Source organism: Asterias amurensis, chromosome 4 (genome assembly GCF_032118995.1).
Source record: "Asterias amurensis chromosome 4, ASM3211899v1".
NCBI classification, from domain to species: domain Eukaryota; kingdom Metazoa; phylum Echinodermata; class Asteroidea; order Forcipulatida; family Asteriidae; genus Asterias; species Asterias amurensis.
In genome coordinates, this window is record NC_092651.1 from 7,131,864 (window position 1) to 7,151,438 (window position 19,575).

Below are 19,575 nucleotides of genomic sequence, written 5' to 3' on the forward strand. Positions count from 1 at the left end.
TACATTTCAGTATGAAAATGTCACTTTAATGTTTTTAGGAAAGATCAGTTCTATGAAAAAACTCACCTGAAAATCTCGGATTTGGGCTGTCAGTTTGTAGAATCTGTGCACGATGTTGCCACTAAACGCGCTGCTAAAAAAGGGCTTGAAACAAATTTCTGATGAGGTCTATGACAAATGTTCTCTTTGACTAGTCCAGGTTTACCTACAATAGGTCCAATTGATAAATTGTAGCATTTACCTTCAAAAAGGTAAGTTTCATGTGACATGTAATGTCCATGACGTAATGTCCATGACGCTAAATGTAATGTCCATGACGCTCGTTAGCACAGTTGTAATTAATTTTTTATTAATTTTCTTGCATTATAGGATTAGCCCCTAAAAACTAGCTTTGCGTATGAAGTCTCATGAAAATATCTCTTACTGGCTTTAGAATATAAAACTAAACACCATATAATGTCATGGACATTACATTTCATAATTGGTAATTAAGGGCTAATTAAAACGAGTGGCAGCACCCTGTGAATAAATTGACAATGAAGTTTCTTTAAAATTGTGAATACTTACCACCAGTTATATGTTTTAAGGCAAGAATAATTGAAATATCATCTAAAATGTAACCAGGAGGGCATTTTAGACAATTGTGCCAAACATTTCCCCAAAATCATGAATTTGGCACAAAAAAAACTTTTTTAATAAACGATGAAAAACATGGAAAACCAAGGAAAAAAAATGAAACAAACATAGATTTGAAATCACTAGGTATCACTCTTTCTTGCTACTTTAAATTTAAATCCACAAATTTGACTTCAATTTTTTGGGCCGAGGACACTTTTTGGTGGAATTGCCCCTATGTAACTTTTGTAGGACAAAAAACACAATGTCCACAGATTTACACTAAAGTTTGAAGATAATGATAGTAGAAAGCTTCCCTGAAAATACTATGTGCTGAGGTGTTGTCCTTTGGGGGAAATGAGTAAAACAATGTCATGAAAATAATTTTCGTCTCATGAGACGAAAATTATTTCAATCATTTACAAACGTATTTTCAAGACATTGTTTTACTCATTTCTCAAAAACTACAGCACCTCAGTAGGTAAGATTTGAAGGGAAGCTTTACACTATCATTATCATCAAACCCTGTAAGTTTAATGTAAATCTATGGACATTTCGAAAAAGTATCCAAATCCTTTAAGCAGAAATGGGGCTTTTATGACCCTTTTTGCTTGCTTGCTTGCCGCTATAAGCAAATAACATTGCTTAATCAAGGCTATGAAACGAAAGATTTGCTAGGTGCACCCGTTAAGCACAAAATGGACCATTAAGCAGCTCTATGAAATTGGGCCCTGGGGTGACAGGCATTTTCTTAAGCTGTGCCACACATCTGGAACTCTCTACCAGTTAATCTTAGATCTTGTCTTTGTACCACAAAATGCAAATCTCTTCTCAAAACTTATCTTATGTCACAGGTTTCCAAGAACTAATTGTCTGTTTCTTTCATTTGATTTTGGTTTTGCTGCGCCTTGAACACCCAACCGGTTGAGTATGTGCGCAAGTCTTTATTGTTATTGTAGAGAATCAGGAAGGAGAGCTGGTCCTCCAATTAATTAAGGACGAGCATTCGCCAAAAGAGGGCACGGGGGCCCAACGAATTATGGCCGGGATTGTAGACCCTCACAGTAAATCAAGAACTTATTAAGCTGCACGTGTACTGACTCTAGTCAAAACATGAATATAGTGTTAAGAAGATGTAAGCAACTGGATATATCTGTTAATTACAATATTAGCTTTATACTAACAATTGGTGTCATACGAAATGGTTCCATGTCCTCAAAGTATTCAGGGTTTGAGATCCGTTGAGGTTTCCATTCTCCTCTAAAAGCAGGATTATCAATCAAAGGTGCCTTCCATTTGCCCTTGTAGTCAGGGTTAGGAATGCTTGGGTTTTCCCATTTGCCACATCCAATGTCTTCGCAAAGAGGATTTTCTGAATTGTAGAAAAAATGTTACATGAAATGGTGAATCAAAACTTATGTACATATCAATAATAAGTAACATGAGTAAGCAATTTGTAGAAATTACAGTAATCATTTTTAAAACAAAAATAAATAACATGTAGTTTCGAGGCAAGAAAAACATCTGCTGATACTGCTGGTGAGATCGTATACATTCCAAGGGGAATGCATTGAACTTGAGGGTCATGCAACACGTTAAATGAAACAAGCTTGAACTTCTGTATTTAGAACTTGGAATGAAGCAACATGTACAGTTGACATACACATGACACTTACTCAGTTTTGGTGGTTCCCATTCACCGTCCATGTCGTCATCCCTGAAAAACAAAAAGTATTTGTGATATTATTGAGCTTGTGGTAATTAGGGCATACTGTTTATTAATGAGACAATAACAATAACAATAACAGTAACAGTAACAGTAACAGTAACAGTAACAGTAACAGTAACAGTAACAGTAACAGTAACAGTAACAGTAACAGTAACAGTAACAGTAACAGTAACAGTAACAGTAACAGTAACAGTAACAGTAACAGTAACAGTAACAGTAACAGTAACAGTAACAGTAACAGTAACAGTAACAGTAACAGTAACAGTAACAGTAACAGTAACAGTAACAGTAACAGTAACAGTAACAGTAACAGTAACAATAACAATAATAATAATAATAATAATTATAATACACACAGTATTTATAAAGCCCCAAATTGCCAAAGGATACAAGGCGCTGAGAAAGAAAGAAGAGGGAAAAGACAGAACAAAGATAAAGACGACCAGCTACGAAGAGACAAAAAGGTGGGTTTTGAGAGCACGTTTAACACTATGAAAACCTCCTCCGTTAAAATTGCACTTTCTCCGTTGTTTCACCATCCGGAAAATTCAGGCCAGATCGCCTCCGTTAATTTAACGGCTTGTCCCTCCGTTGAATTTCTCACTGGGTGTTTTAACGGAGCTGATCTGTGTTTCAACGGAGCCATTCCCCGGCCCAAGTTTCTTTTGTTATACCCATTGTTCAGAACAACAATTGCAGTTTTAGCAGGTCGTGGATTCAACGTAGCGCTTAGCTCACGGTCTCCAAAACAGCTAAGGGATTATGATTTGATAGGTTGCTAAATTGCAAGACATGTACATAATGAACCCGTTATATCAGAACGGCAAAAATAATGCTGCTCTTTGCCTTTACTTGACGTCTTCACAATAATGCAAACAAAACTACACGTCTTTGTAGCTGATTTCACCGATGTTTACCTGATTTATTATGAAGCAGGCAGTCGGTTCATAAATTCTAGGTACATGTAATTTAAACTATACTTCAAAGACTTGCGTTTTACTAAACAAAGATTCCCCTGTTATGTGCTTTTTCCAGGATAAGTGTAAAAAGGCACCACGTAATTTTTGTAAAATTTGAGAGGCATCATGGCAAAAACTAAAATTTACAAACTAAGGTTTTAACATTTTGTTTACGCGATCGCGCATGTGATAAAAAAAATTTTAAAAATGACCCCGCAAAAACTTCCCAAAACAACAAGACAAAACAAAATAAGGAAGAAAAAAATCTTTCTATCGATCCAAGGTATCGTAATTGGAGTCATTTTAGTCAAATAAAGCCTACACGTTGTGTTGTTTTCGTAAACAAGCTAACAACATTTCCGAGGAACGCTTCGCAGACCATGCGGTCGGCAGAGCTACTGCCGGCGTACCAGCCAAGACTATGCTGTTGTACTGTTTAAGCGTGCGCACCAGCTTTGGTAGTTATTGCAATTCGGGGGGAAGCCCCATTTTGCCCAAGCATGCGCGGACACGTGCAGTCTTTAGTCAAGGAGGTATAGCGTGATGCACTGTGATATTTCGCAAGTAGAGGGCGTTTATTATCATTCTATTGCATGGTTCTGAAAAGCCCTCTAGCGTTCAATGCTTGTTGCTTTTAGTGAAGAATGCAAAGTAAAAAGACTACGAACCTTCATTGGAAACTAAGTGACCACTGCTGTGTGCGTTGTATAAATTGTGATCGCGGAGTGGTAGGTCTGTATTTTACGGGACTTTCTAGTGAATTTTTCGATGATTATCTCAACCATTTGGTCGCTGAGTCGACTGGACAGCCATGCCAGGAGTGGCTGGATTATGGGGGCAATCATGCTTTTATAGTTGTGGATGGGGCTGAACGTTTGATGATGCGATTTGTCACAAGCGGACACATGTTTTGTTTTCAGTTTTTCGTTTTGGAACTGAGAATGTGAAATGTGAATGTATGAGTGATTGATACTTTTTAGAAGAGTTTGAGTTTTTGTTAGTTCAATTTGTCATCAGTTTAAGAAATCACACTACAAAATATTAAGAAGAACACATCATTCAGCATAAAATCAACATTTAACATAATATCATTCATTGCAATTATTTTATGATTTACAGAATCTTACCCTTACCCGTTTTACATGCATTGACATCAGCTGGCGTGTATAGTTCTGTGCCTATATTATTTATCTGGCCTGGTGCCTCGGCTGAAATATGTTTCGTAATTCAAGAGGCCTAGACTATTATGTAACAGATACAATAGTAAACGCTTATATTAATTTATTGCACCATATTGTATAGACATAACAATAACTTGAAATAGTGTCCGTATTCTGCCACCACTTTTTCATTCGTTTTTTCCTTTGGTAAAAATAAGTTAATAAGTGGTACTGCCATAAAACCCACACCAACACCAACTCCCAAACAAAAACTGCATTCACACCTCTGTGTTGTGGTTAGCTGACTAATCCCAAAATTAAGTGTGATCCCTAACATTTTCAATTGCGCCCACACCTCACTTAACATCTCCCTGGCGTGCATTGTCAATGATGCACTTGCTGTTGTAAAAGAAGACACGAAAATGTTTTGTGGGACTCTTCCTGCTGCTCTGCTGGCTGCGAGCATTCACTGCAACAATTGTTGTTATGGCGCTCTAGCTGTTTTCAAAGAGCAATTAACAGCAACAACTTAGGCATATTACTAAAAACAACCATGCAACAACACACAGAGAAGAAGTAGTACACATGCATGTAGGATGTGACTGTTCCTGGCTCTATGGTTGAATGTGATATATAAATATCTCCCGACTGTCGTGCAAAATCGATGTTGGCAGTTGTGTACAGCACGGAATTGAGATTTTAACCAATAAGAAAATATTTCACAACGGCAATAAATATGATTAAAAATATGAAGTTCGAACATTTCCACACTCATATTATAAAGAAGATTAGAGTTGAATGAATCAGTCAGGAGTAACATTTTTTAACAACATAAAATTCTGAAGCAGAAATAGTGTTCATCGGGCGTACGTTCAATAGATGGAATAGCCAAAACGACGAAGTTAAAAACCCCCACTTATCAGCAAACTGCATACCAACAAACATGCGACACAAAATACGCGATTGAGGCGTTTGCTCTTACTCCCCCAATCTTTAAACGATGTTTCGTCATGAAAATCACAATTTTAAACGGGCTGAAAATCAATTTTAACAATTAATCTTCAAAGAAATACTTAAATAAAAAACCTGGGAATTTATAATCGGTGTTTTTACAGCGTATAGCAGGTACTATTACTGCACTTCACACGTCACTGACGACAACCTCAACATAAAGGCGGAATCCAGCATGACCCGCTCTAGTATGTAAAGGCCGGTTTATGGTCGGTCGCGCGATGGTCGTGCGATGGAAACCTTGACGCGCAATCATAAAAAGACACAGTTTTCAGGCCTCAGTCTTAGGATTGCGCGCAAGATTTCCATCGGGCGACCATCGCGCGACCGACTATAAACCGGCCTTTACTCGGCAGAAATGTAGTATACATAATTGGAATACGTGCCATACGGAACGAACTGTGCAAGTGAAATCTAGAAACTGCAAAAAAATACAGCCAGATTAAGACCCATCAAACACTAATTGCGTGAATGGCACAGAGAAGGCAGCACTGCATTGATTTCCCAATCGTCCGAAACACATTTCAACATTATGAATGAAACTGCCAAATATGAGCACAATGGGATGTTCGAATCACCACGGAATATCCAGAAACATTGCCGATCGTCAAGAGAGTGACAGTGCAGCCAAAACATGGCCCCAATGACGCAAAGCATTGAAAAGGTGTTTTATAAACTTTTTCTACAAGCTATTTTGGAACAGTTGTTGAGCACAAACCACTACCAAACGTTGCAGATAATAGGAATAAACCTTTCTCAGCATGAATCCGAAATCAGATAAGAAAAATAGTAAAACATTTTCTGAATATTGTTTTGTGTTTAGGTATGGTTTATGATGGCTTATGTGGGTAGTACACCCTGTGTGCATGTGCGTGGTGTGTTCGTTTATATGCATTACCAGTTGCATTGCTGTACGCTGTATTCACTCTCACGGCGTGCATACACATGTACATGTACATGCATGTGTAACAAGTCTTTTTATACAAGGAATCCGTCGATCACAACCGGTGGTAAAAAACACTCGGCAATTCTTTTCATTAGCAACCTATAAAATCATAATCCATTTAGCTGTTTGAAGACCGTTAGTTCTAGAGCTCTCCGTTGAATCCACAACCTGCTAAAACTGCTATTGTTGGTCTGAACAATGGTTGTGACAAAAGGAATTATCCTCAGTTGAAACTACGGCGAGCACTCCCGGTCATTTTAGCTGAGCTTAAATCAACGGAGGTAACTCCGTTAAATTGAAACAACGGTAAAAGTGTAATTTTAACGGAGGAGGTTTTCATAGTGTGAAGGCTGTGACACTGTTAGAGCTTCTGGTTAGGGTAGGTAGAGAATTCCATAGTCGGGGAGCAGCAATTGAAAACGTCCTATCACCTGCAAGTTTATGGGTTTTGTGAACTCAAAGGGATTCACCAGTAGAAGAGCGAAGAGAGTAAGAAGATGTCTGGAGTGAAAGGAGAGAGGAGAGATAATCCGGGGCACAGTGATTGAGGGATTTATATGTGTGGACCATTGTATGGAATTGAATGCGCTGGGCAACTGGAAGCCAGTGTAATTGCTTGAGAAGTGGAGATGTGTGAGTGAATTTGGGCAGCTTAAAGATAAGTCTCGCACAGCGGTTTTGGAGCCGTTGAAGGCGGGAAACATCTTTCTTTGAAACACCGTTCAGGAGGCAGCAGCCATAGTCCAGCTTGGACAGAATTAAGGCACGGACAAACGCTGAAATCAAGAAACCTGATCCGGCTTAGGTTGCGTATATGCCAGTTAAGAGAACGACAGAGCTGAGTAATGTGAGCAGACATGGACATGTTGCGATCGAAGACTACACCCAAGTTTCTGACAGATGGAGAAGGATGAATTTGAGTGCCATTGAGATTAAAGGTGAGGTGATCCAGATTTTTGAGGTGAGTGGGAGAGGCTGCAATGAAGAATTCTGTCTTATCCGGGTTCATCTTGAGCTTTTTGAAATATCTTGAAATTCATTGGCAAGGTTAACCAGTAACAGGGGAAGTAGAATCAGGTAAATGACATTTGTTATTGTTAAGTAATGTATTAACAACTTTAAACATATCTTTATAATAACAGTCATATAATTGTTCATTGTAGTAGTTCGTCTTGGCTTCAGTGACGGCAATAGAGACATCACGCTGGGACTTGATGTAGGTTTGGTGATCAGTCTCTGCATGTGACTTTCTCCATTTCCGCTCACTGCGTCGTCTTGCACGACGAGCAGCTTCCAGTCTCGTTGAACCACCTGGGCTTGCGACTAACTGTGCGGGAAAGGGTAGTTGGCGGAGCATGTAGATCGAGAACTTCCCGGCAACCACAGTTGTAGCCAGCGACAAGATCATTAATGTCATCATGGGCAGACAATGATACAACGTTCATCCTGGCAGCAAGATCATGACCAGAGGCATCAGAGTCAATAGATCTGAAGTTACGTGATATATATATATATGTAGTCTTCATATCACTGGGTTTGTCAAGGTCGAGGTTAAACTTGATGACAAGGTGATCAGAAGAGTGGGGGTGGAATATGGAGAATGAGTCAATAAGGGTGTCGTCGTCTTTCACTAGCACGAAGTCAAGAGTATGGCCAGCTGTGTTAGTTGGATCGTGGATTAACTGGTGGTAGTTCAATGAAGCGATGATGGTAGTGAAGGCTTTTATTACTGGTTTAGATTGACAGCCATAGTGAAGGTTGAAATCCCCGAGAACCACACATCTACCTGGAAGATGCTCCAAAGCACATACGAAGTCTTCAAATTCAGCCAGAAAATCGGTGACAGAGGATGAAGGGGGTCTGTAGACGATTGCAAAAGTGATTTTGCTATGACGGTATGTAACAAGTGCATGTTCAAAAGTGCTTGATGGAGGGAGAACACTGTTCCTAAGTTGAAGGTTCAACTGGATCTTGAACACAATACTAAAGTCAGTTCAAGGAACTATTATATCAAGTCCACCGGTGTGTCAGTACCGTAGTCCAATTGTCGGATCCACAGAAATCGGCTCATTTTATTGGCCAAGAAATAACCACTACGAATGCTCCATTCACATCAGCATGATATAAAAAGGAAAAGTGACCGAAAGTTGTTGTGAATGTTGTGAACTGTTTTTAATCAATGGCGCTGTTAATTACCGTTTCTGTTGGCCGGATAAAATTAACTAACCAAGGGTAAAATCAAAGGCGTAAACAAACTAGTGGGTAAAAGGAAAGGGGAAACAATGGACTCTAGAAAATACTACACAAACTTTGAGAACAATTGTTGTTGGGTAATTACCAAAGAGGCTAGATCTGGTTTAGGCCAATTTTATTAAGAGTTTAGATTTCAACTTTAAGCAGCATTTTTGACAGATTCTAGAAGTCCATACGCTTTCATCATTTAAAGTTTAATTTTTATTTTACCTTGAATGGAATTTTAAAAACTTACAGTAAACGTTTGAATGAGACAAATTAAGTCTTTAGCACCTGGAAGATTGTTTTTAGTAGGAATTTTGTTTTGATCCAGTAAAATCAATAAACCATGTCAGATTCAAAAGTCAGATTTACGGTATTGGTTAAACTATTTTATCAGCCTATTTTTCCCCTCAAGAAAATAAATAAATATATATATTTGTTTTTTTAGATAATCAGTAATTCAGGTCAGGTTGTAAAACTGTTGAAGAGTTTAATTAAGTTGCCGGTAATTAACATCATATTTTTAAAGACACTGAACACTATTGGTAATTGTCAACGACTAGCCTCCACAGTATATCTCAATACATGCACAAAATAATAAACCTGTGAAAATTTGAGCTCAATCGTTCATTGAACTTGCGAGATAATAATGAAAGACAAAAACACCCTTGTCACTCGAAGTTGTGTGCATTTAGATGGTTGATTTCGAGACCTCAAGTTCTAAATCTGAGGTCTCGAAATCAAATTCGTGGAAAATTACTTCTTTCTCAAAAACTATGGCACTTCAGAGGGAGCCGTTTCTCACAATGTTTTATACTATCAACCTCTCCCCATTACTCTTCACCAAGAAAGGTTTTATGCTAATAATTATTTTGAGTACATGTAGTTACCAATAGTGTCCACTGCCTTTAAGTAAAGAAAGTCATGAAAGTGTTGGTTAAGATATTTATAACTGGACACTATCGGTAATTACTCAAAATAATCTTTAGCATAAAACCTTACTCGGAAACGAGTAATGGGGAGAGGTTGGTAGTATAAAGCATTGTGAGAATTCAGTAGATGGAGTCGTCATGTACTTGACAAATTTATGCAAGCGAAACATCCCACACAAAACATGTGCAAATGTCGAATCAGCATTTAGTGAAAACATAGATGTGACCTAACTGCAAGAGTACAGCAGAGGGGCCAAGTCTCGCGTCAAGGGTCAACATATAAGAAAATCTTACATCCTACACTTCACAAAAGCAAAGGCAAGAAATCAAATTAGAAGACATGACTTACCAGTCTTCTGGTTTGTCTGCATCAGGGTCATCAATTAATTCCTGCTCATGTTCTAACCACCCATCAGGCATTGTAGCATCTTCATCTATAATAGTAGCTGGTGCATCTTCATCCCAATCATCTGGCTTTGTGGCATCTGGATCAACAATCCTAAATAAACATACATGTGTCATAGCAAAAACCTGTATTTTGTCATATTCTATTATTATTAAGTATTATTCATACAGGGTAGCCCCATAAGTGTTAGAAAAAGCAAAACACAGAACAAGAGAGAAACACATATTTTTTATAGAACAACCCCCACAAAAGCAACAACAGCACTCTATACCACGAGGAACAAAAGCAGAGAAAAACAAGGGGAAAAAATCGCCAATTAGAAGCAAATAAATAAATCAATGACTTCGTAAACGGGAGTACCTAGCCCTGGCGGCCTTACACTTTCGTATTGTACTACAGTGACGTCCTGGACATCAGGGTACATTTCTGGGGCGGAACATTTTCACAGCTTCATAACTCAAATCTTACCTGCAAGAAAGCACCAATTTCAACAGATTCACATTCCATGGCAGCATATGTTTTTCTGCGGTGGGTTTTGGTCGTAAGTTATTCTTCACAAATCCGTCATTTTCATGAAATAATGCAGCTCCCAACATCAAGGAATTCCCATTTTTGTTCGTACTCTCACAGTCTGCTGTGTATACACAAGACGTGCAAATTTTGAATTGTGTTGCGTGTTAACGCTGTGCAGTCAAGATACAGTGACCAAGAATTCATGCGTCTAAGCTTGCATCATGCGTCTTGCACGCGAACGAATACGCGTACGCACGACAACAGACAAAACTGTGAGAAAACGATCGAAACGAGAATTTCTTAACATTAGAAGCTGCATTATTTCACAAAAATGACGGATTTGTGAGGAAAATATGAGGACCAAAACCCACCGCAGAAAAATGTATGCCGCAATGGAATGTGAATCTGTTAAAATTAGTGGCTTGTTGCAGGTAAGATTTGAGTTATGAAGCTTTGGAATTTTTCCGCCCCAGAAATGGGCCTTAATAGTTAGGACTCTGTATCTGTGTACAGAGGAAGAGTCCTATATAGGGCTAGGGAATACCTAGAAGTGAATGAAGTCAAGGTTGGCTCATTACGCAATCACTCACGCAAACCGTTCCACAAAAGGGAATCTTCGTAAGAAATGCTTCTTTTGCCTTCTCAGTCCTCACTTTAGGCACACACAACCCATTACTCTGCATTTCTGTTGGAATAAATATGCCTTGTAGCCGTACGGGAAAATAAGTCTTGCTGATAAATGGGTGAGTAACCATTGATGGCATTGTGAACTAATTTGATTTTCTTAATAGAAACCCATCTTAATTTTGAAGATACAACATTAGTAGGGGTCCGAGTGTCAGCTTGCAGTATAAAGCATCTCATTTTGTTTTACAGTTTGATAAGATCAGCCCTGATACTTCACTACGACAACCAATTGCCCTTCAAAAACCCAATTTTTAGCAGCAAAGAAATAGAACCCAATTTCACGCACGGAATGCACAATAGCAGATTTCAGGCCTGCTAGTATACATATATTGACTGCTTCGAGTGCTATGGTTAAAACTACATATGACTCCAGAGATGCCAAGTTCAGAGGCCAGCTATGCGTGAGATTTTTCGAAGCCTACCCTAAATACAGTCTAAATACTGTACTATTAAGTTACAGAACTGAATGCTACAATCGACGGACGACGCAAATACAGATTGCAAAATGTTTTACTGTGCTGCATTAGTGTCATGTAATCCGAAATGGTTACAGACTATTAATTTATCATCCCCGTATACGCAACGGACGTCTGGGTACTGCACGCCGTGTGCTAGTCTTCGGACTAGCGCACGGCAAACCGATGCACTATCACATGGCAAACCGATGCACTATCACACAGCCGTCGTCTAGTAAAACTAAGACATATCATGTGACGTGCTCTAAACCAATGAAAAGGCAGAATATTGGTAAGGGGTATTATAATCATTGTTCTTTGCGTGCGAAAAAAAAAATTCAAGAAACATTGAACGCTAACGGGTGTTTCAGAACAATGCGATAGCGTGAGATTAAACGCCCTCTATAGGTAAAATTAGCGAACCAGCAACAAAACTGCATGCTTAGTACATGCTTAGGTGTGAAGGCCGTTAAGTTATCAAACAGCCTAATTAAACCAGTAAATTAAAACTTGGAAGAAAAAAAAAAATTTAAAAAAAAAGAAAATTACAAAAAATAAACCAAAAAAAATTCAAAATTGGGCAGAGGTTTCCCTACGGGTGGTTAACCCAATGGAACAGGTTTTATATGAAAAAAAGATATTGATAAATCATATCTTAAAGACATTGATTAATCATATCCTATTCATATAAAAACCCTTGTCAATTAATTAAATATCATTTTCTTTGTGTGTCAAAAGAAGACAAGTACAAAACAAAACTAATTTAATTTCAATGAAGAAGACAAAAAATAATAACGAATCATCCCAAAAAGTTTTGTTTGTTGCATTTGGGGGCATAGTTCTTAAATTTATCTTATAAAAATCTCGCTTCAGGCGCTCTATATCTTTTGCGTCTTTATTTTGGCAAAAAATTCTTTTGCAAACTCGATTCGTCCGTTCACAAAACGACCGATACCATATAAGGGCATTTGACAACAGCGCCCTCTGTTGTTCAATGAATTGTGTTAGACTGGTTCCCTGTGAAATCGGGACGTCAGATAAACTGGCGTGTAGTATGCAATGCAGGTTTGTGCTACTAGCGTGCGTGCAATGATGGATGCGAGGGAATCTCCGTTGCGCTCGATGTGTAGTGAAAGTTGAATAAGGAATACCCCCATGGAATAGAGTTCACTGGATAATCATTATCGGCCGTAGGTAGTCGGCCGAAAACTTATTTGTGTCAATAAAAAAATATTGAAGTTGAGTTAAAAAAGGGCACGACGGCCAACTAGGATAAAATTGTATTTTTTGCGGTGGCGATGCTCAAAACCGTATTTTTTTTGCAAAACCCGTACACCCGTATTTTTTACAAAAACCCGTACAAAATACGGGAAAAACGTACTAGTTGGCATGTCTGTCATACAATATAAGTTAATGACAAAATTACGTTGATACAGTACAGCCCCATAAATGCCATCGAGGCACGCAGGGGAAACGAGGGCTGTAACGAGGGTTTTATTACCCCTATCGAGTACACATGCCTCGTAGCGAGCGAGTGAAAAGGGGCTCGTTAGGACCATCTTTTCGAGACGAGGTCTTCGTGTTCGCTGAAGCAGATCAATAGCCCTCGTTACACACTGAACAAAGATTAAGCCACGCGAGGCAAACAGGCTGCTTCTGTAAGGGATGATCTCAGATAGGGATATAACAAAAAAACACTTGGACAAACGGACATGATAATAAAGAATGCAACCAGAAATTCAAGCCGCCCGCTTCCATTGGTGTCGGTGTCGTCATGAATTTCATTCATAATGGAGGAGTTAAACTCTTGGGGGAATGACGTTGCAAAGTTGTAAAAACCATAGGAAGGGATAAGAAATAGAAGACTAAAACTCTTCATCTAGAAACTTGTAAAGTCAGAGTCTGACAATATTTAGTTGATTTGTTTTTTCGTTTTTTCTCTCGTGTGTATCAAAAAAATTCCACGCCTGACTCTTTCAAAATTAAATAAACCCATGGATGTGGTTTCATCATGTGGTGTTGAAGTTGTTCTGTTGTCCAAAAATACCCACAAACTTCTAGAGTTTGTCCCTGCAGTCTGGCTGACAGATTTTGTCGTCCAATGAAACTCCCATCTTCTTTTAAAACTGCCGAATGAGACGTTGTAGTAATGGAAAACATTTTTCATGGTAGCCGAAGATTGTCCAAACTAAGTCTGTTTAGTAAATTGCCGTTCAGTATTTGTTTTCAATTAATGATAAGGATGTCCGACCCACCTGTTGAACTTAAATTCCCATTTTGACATTGGAGTATTGGAAATCAATCGAGAGTGTCCGCCCGTATGTTAAATAAATTGCCGTTTTGAGACGTTGGGAGTATTGGAGAAAACAAAAACGTTTCTGAAATGTAAAAAATGTCCATCCCGTCTGTATCAAATTGCCGTTGTGTAACGTTCGAGTAGGCCTATTGGGGGAAAAAATGTTTAATTAATGGTAAGATTGTCCAAACTCCGTCTGTTTGATAAATTGCAGTTTTGTAACTTCGAGTATAGGAAAAGAATGCCCGGACGTTCGAGTATTGAAAAGTTTTTTTTTTTAAATGGTAAGATTGTCCAAACTCTCTCTCTGTTTAATACATTTACGTTTTGTAACGTTCGAGTATTGGAAAACAAATTGTTTAAATGTAAGAATGTCCGACCGGTCTGTTTAATAAATTGCCTTTTTGAGTCGTTTTATTTCTGGGAAAACAAATCGTTTTAAACGGCAAGATTGCCCAAACTCCGTCTGTTTAGTAAATTGCCGGTTGGTAACGTTCCAGTATTGTAAAATATTATTGTTTAAATATTAAGAATGTCCGACCTGTCTGTTAAATAAATTGCCGTAGTGAGACGTTCAAGTGTTAGAATTAATAATGTCCGACCCGTCTAAATTGCCGTTGTGTATCAGTTGGAGTATTGGGAAAAAATCATTATTTGGTAAGATTGTCCAAACTCCGTCAGTTGAATAAGTTGCCGTTTTGTAACTTTAAGTATTCGAAAGCATTTTAATTGAAAATTGTAAAGAATGTCCGGACCCGTTTGCTTAATAAATTGCTGTTAAGAGGCGTTTGAGTATTGAAGAAAAAAAAATTGTTATGGTAAATTGCCATTTTGTAACATTCGAGTACTGGAAAAAAAATTGGTTACCGGTAAATATTAAGAATGTCCGACCCGTCTGTGTAATCAACTAACTGCCTTGCCCCTTAAAAGCGGAAGTATCAGGGCTGTAATATTATCACACAATTTAAGTTAATGACAAAATTACGTTGATACATGCATGAGAGGCGTAACATGAGCCATCAAGTACACTGAAGCTCTGGTATTGCTGACCAGCAGAGTGCGTGTTTCAGTCCCGAAATTGACACATGTTTCCTTAGGCAACACACTTAACCATTATTGCTTTGTCCTCCAAATGGGATTTAAAGGTCTCACTTGTTGTGTAATGCACTTAAAAATAATTCAGTTCACTTATCTATAAGAGAAAATAATTGATTGACAAAAGTATTGACTACAAAGAAGATTAGTTTAATATGATTTGAATGAGGACAAAATCAATGGTGCAGTTCAAGGTGAAGACAGCTCTGCAAAAACACGACAGAAATACTGATATTTTAGAAAGGATTGCGACCCAAGATTTCTTACTGGCTGGCACCTTCGAGTCTGCTGATGACAAGTCAATGGAGCTTTAAATCTTATACCCCTGAATACATACATGTTAAATAGATTCCTTTAACTTCAGGTTACTTCACTTACTTTTTTCGATCATCCCAATCATCAGGTTTGGAATCAGAAGGATCATCAATTTCTTCAGGTGGATTAACAGGAGGCCTGAAATAAAAAGGACCATATTTTATATACGCTTTTGATTCTTGCTTTTTAAAAATCCCTTCTAGCTTTAATGAACCGAACAAGGAAAATTAGCTTTTCTGCAAAGTGTCCTTCGTCTGATATGATTAAATATTTTCAAATACTGACAAGTTATGTTAAAAACCAAATCCTTATCGTGATTTCTGGATCACTGATCGATTTATCAAGGAGAGAAAGTGTAAAAGTAGATATTACTTTGCAACGATTTGCTAGATTTTGAACTATGAATAAATCGACAATCAAGTAAACAATGGTCAGCAAAAACTGTTTCCTTGATCATTCCAGAACGTTCATAAAACATGTATTTCTATTGAGATAACAAAACATAAACAAATTAACTCTAGAAGAGTTAACTGTACTGTGAGTTAATGTATGACAAAGTTATTTAGATGTTCCAGCAAGCACATGTTAGTGAGACCCAGGTCCCATGTAGTGGTGCAGTGAGGGATCTTGGCGTTACACTAAACGATCATCTATCTCTACACCAGCATCTGAACATAATATGTCGCAAAGTCTCGTTTGCACTCTATAGAATCGGCAAAGTGTGCCATATCCTTGACAAGAAAACAACAGAAATTTTGGTCCACTTATTTGTTAGTTCTCTGCTGGATAACGAATCCAGAATGCTGCCGCTCGTCTCCTATCCGCTCGTCTCCTATCCTGTTCAATGAAGGGCAATCACATCCGGTTCTCACTAGGCCTGGGCGAATTATTCAAATATCCGGTTAATGGCTTTTTTTTCTTAACCGGATACCGGCATAGGGCGCGAGTACCTATTTACAAACCGGATAATTCTGTAATTACAACTGAGTAACCGGATATTTTTCAATATCTGAATATCTGCGGACGTCGGGCGACAACTGATATGAATGTTTTCTCTGAATCCTTATGAAACTTCTATTAAGACAACATAAAACAGCATATATTAAGTATTTAACTATGCTCACCTCCGTAAAGAGTTAAAACAATGACATTTCTGATGTAATTTGTTCAAAGATTACAAAAGTTTTCCTTCACGTAGAGTCAATCACGATCAAAAGAAAAAGCAAATCGCCATCTTTAAATTAAATCCGGCCATTTTTATGAATGAACCGAGTGACACTGTCTAAAACTAATATCAATCCGCCCATAAGATCTCTTTTTTTTTTTAACAGCACCCTCTAGCGGCGAAAAAACTATTCGAATATCCGGTTAATTTCGGATAGTTGGCCAGCGGTATTCGAATAACAATCTCTTTTAAAATATGGTACAAGCTCCTCATCACAACATTCAAAGCAATTCATGGAACATGCCCCAGCTACCTGTCTGACCTGATCATCCCATATAATGTACCAGCACGTCCACTCCGTTCTCAAATTAGATCCCTGTGGAGACATCTTTTGTTCTTTCCATTGTCCCTGTACTTAAATTTTCCCATAGACTTTGTATGCAAAATTTCTTGTGGAGCACCCTGGTCTTTAGAATTTCCCTATGGAGTCCTTTTATTTTCCCTTTTTTGTTTTCTCCAGAAGGTACCGAATATGAGAGCACTTTGTTCCTCTTCACAACATCTCCTCACCATACCATTTGTTTGAAGTAAATCTTTCTTAAAGGACTTTCTCCAGTGCTCTCTTCCCATTTTTTTTTCTATTGCCTCCATTGTTAAGTAAAATTCGTTTGTTTGCCTATTAGTGCATTGTTTGTTATTTATTGCTCTTTGCTTTTTCATTTTTTGTAATAGCGCATTGGTATTTTTTTCAATTATGAAAATTTGCTATATAGGAGTTAGCTATTTTTATTAGAATTATTATAAATAACCAATGTATGTGCACTAGCAGTGAATGGGACCTTTGCACTTGTCAGGCAAAGTTGGAGAACTGGTCAAGGTAGAGGAACCTACCTTCAAAAACAAATATCAAGGCTGTAGTGAGAGAAGAAATTTAAGAAGCCAATAAGGAAAAATAATTTAGTGATCACTGGTCTCAAAAGAGATCCACAAAGAAGACAGCAACGGTGACGATAGCTCAGACGACGGGGATCCAACCAACACCAGTCCCTCAACTGGTGACAAGTGCACACAATTGAACACTATGCGGTGCTAGGGTTAAAGGCTGTTGTGGTGGACGAGGATCCAACCAACACCAGTCCCTCAACTGGTGACAAGTGCACACATTTGAACACTATGCGGTGCTAGGGTTACAGGCTGTTGTGGTGGACGAGGATCCAACCAACACCAGTCCCTCAACTGGTGACAAGTGCACACATTTGAACACTATGCAGGCCTGGAATTTCGTCATTTGTAGGGCAAGGCCACTTTGGCCTTTGATAGGTGCAAATTTTGAAGGGCACCAAGGCCAATGGAAAGGGCACCAAGGCCAAACAGAATTTTTTTTAAGGGCACGGTATTTACAAAACAAGAAAATTGAAGCAAAGCACAAACATTTAAGCTCACAAGGTTAAATGTGTCCGGGTGTTAAAACCAATCCTAAACAATGAAATGTGTATTTAAAAAAAACTGTCCTCTGAAAGCAAGGTTTGTTAGACTTAGTTCTAAGTCTGCGATCGTGCGGTTTAGTCGTCCTAATATCAGATACATTCTTGCCTGAAACAGCGCCCTCTTTGAATAACCACAATCTCAGACTTGAAAATAGTCTAAACGTTCATCGGCTAAAAATATAGTCAGGTTGCCTTGCCACACAGAGAAAAAATGCATGCAAAATTCTGTTCAAAAAAGCGGACTTCGGGGTACCAGCCGCCGTGCATGTTTTTATGTGGTGAAAAGATTGAGGCCGCGTGGTGAAGTTTGGTTGTGTTGTGGTCGCTTCGTTCGGTGGCTGCGCTGGATGTTACGGTGTGGATTAATTGGTGGTGCGTTCAGGTTGCAGTGGCTCTTGGATTTTAAGGTGAAAAGGGCACAGCGGCCATTGGGAAAAAGGGCACGGCAAACTTGGCCGTAATGTTGGGTTATTTGCAAGGGGCATCACGGCCACTTGAAAGGCAACAACGGCATTGGCCGTCGTGGCCGCCGTGAAATTCCAGCCCTGACTATGCCGTGCTAGGGTTAAAGGCTGTTGTGGTCGTCTCGGCAGCAAAGGCCTTCGAAGGTGAAAATACCAAACCATAGAACACTTGTCATCGTTACTGTAGGGACATAAAACATCAAGTGCATAGACTATCTAAGAAGCTCAGTGAGGATGTTTTCATTGGTCCTGATTGAACAAGGAAGGAAAGAGAAGAAGACAAGGCCTTAAGATTCGTACTAAGGGGTAAACAAGAGAATGGTGAAAGGAACCTAGTGATAAAACGGGGACAGATCATCAGCCTCGAAAGAGAAGCCCAAATCCCGAGAAACCCAGAACAAGGGACAACAAACCAAGCTCAGAAGACAAAGTTTTGGGATGCGCGCCCCTCAGCAAGAAAACAAGATGAATCAGACCATCATCCCAGAAGACTGCCCAGGCCTGGCTTCTTTAGGGATTCGTTAATTACTTCCCAAGAGAACCCCCAACCAAGATTGCTCCGTGAAGCTTTGGCAAAGTTTGTACCCAAGATAATGAGAAAACCAGCAAGAAAAAGCCTCTGTGGTGGACCAGAAAAGTACAGAAAGCAACTTTTGAAATTCGACCTTAAGCCACTCAAGTGCCCATAAGTCCACCCAACAACATCGTAGCGCAACACAAGATGTGTCAAAATGTGCAGAAGTTAACGGTGAATAGAAATGAATAATTATTGTTTTGTATACTATTTCAGGTTCCGATAAATCTGACCATTTGTAAGTGTTTAGATACTTTATTGGCGCAGTTTATTAGCTTAACCTCACAGGTCAGCAAGGTGAACGAAACCATCGTGAGAGACATCATCATGGAACATCTGACAGCACACAGACTGATAACTGATTTAAAGCCAGGTTTTTAAAAGGTCGTTCCTGCTTGACAAATTTATTAACTCTCCTGTAGCATACTTGCTACAGGAGAGTTAATAAATTTGTCAAGCAGGAACGACCTTTTAAAAACCTAGACCGTAGATGATGGCCACCGTGTTGACGCGGTATACCTCGACTTTAGC

General features: G+C 38.8%; 1 protein-coding gene across 4 annotated transcripts in view; it reads right to left on the reverse strand.

The window, feature by feature from the left end:
* Positions 1-19,575, reverse strand: part of LOC139935651 (calnexin-like) — a 102,515-nt gene that overhangs the window by 30,699 nt on the left and 52,241 nt on the right. For all 4 annotated transcript variants that reach the window (XM_071930137.1, XM_071930134.1, XM_071930133.1 and 1 more), the window contains exons 10-13: positions 15,418-15,492; positions 9,937-10,086; positions 2,292-2,332; positions 1,800-1,987 (exon numbers count right to left, since the gene is read on the reverse strand). In XM_071930137.1, the coding sequence (XP_071786238.1) occupies positions 1,800-1,987; positions 2,292-2,332; positions 9,937-10,086; positions 15,418-15,492 (454 nt within the window). The remainder of the gene's footprint in view (positions 1-1,799; positions 1,988-2,291; positions 2,333-9,936; positions 10,087-15,417; positions 15,493-19,575) is intronic.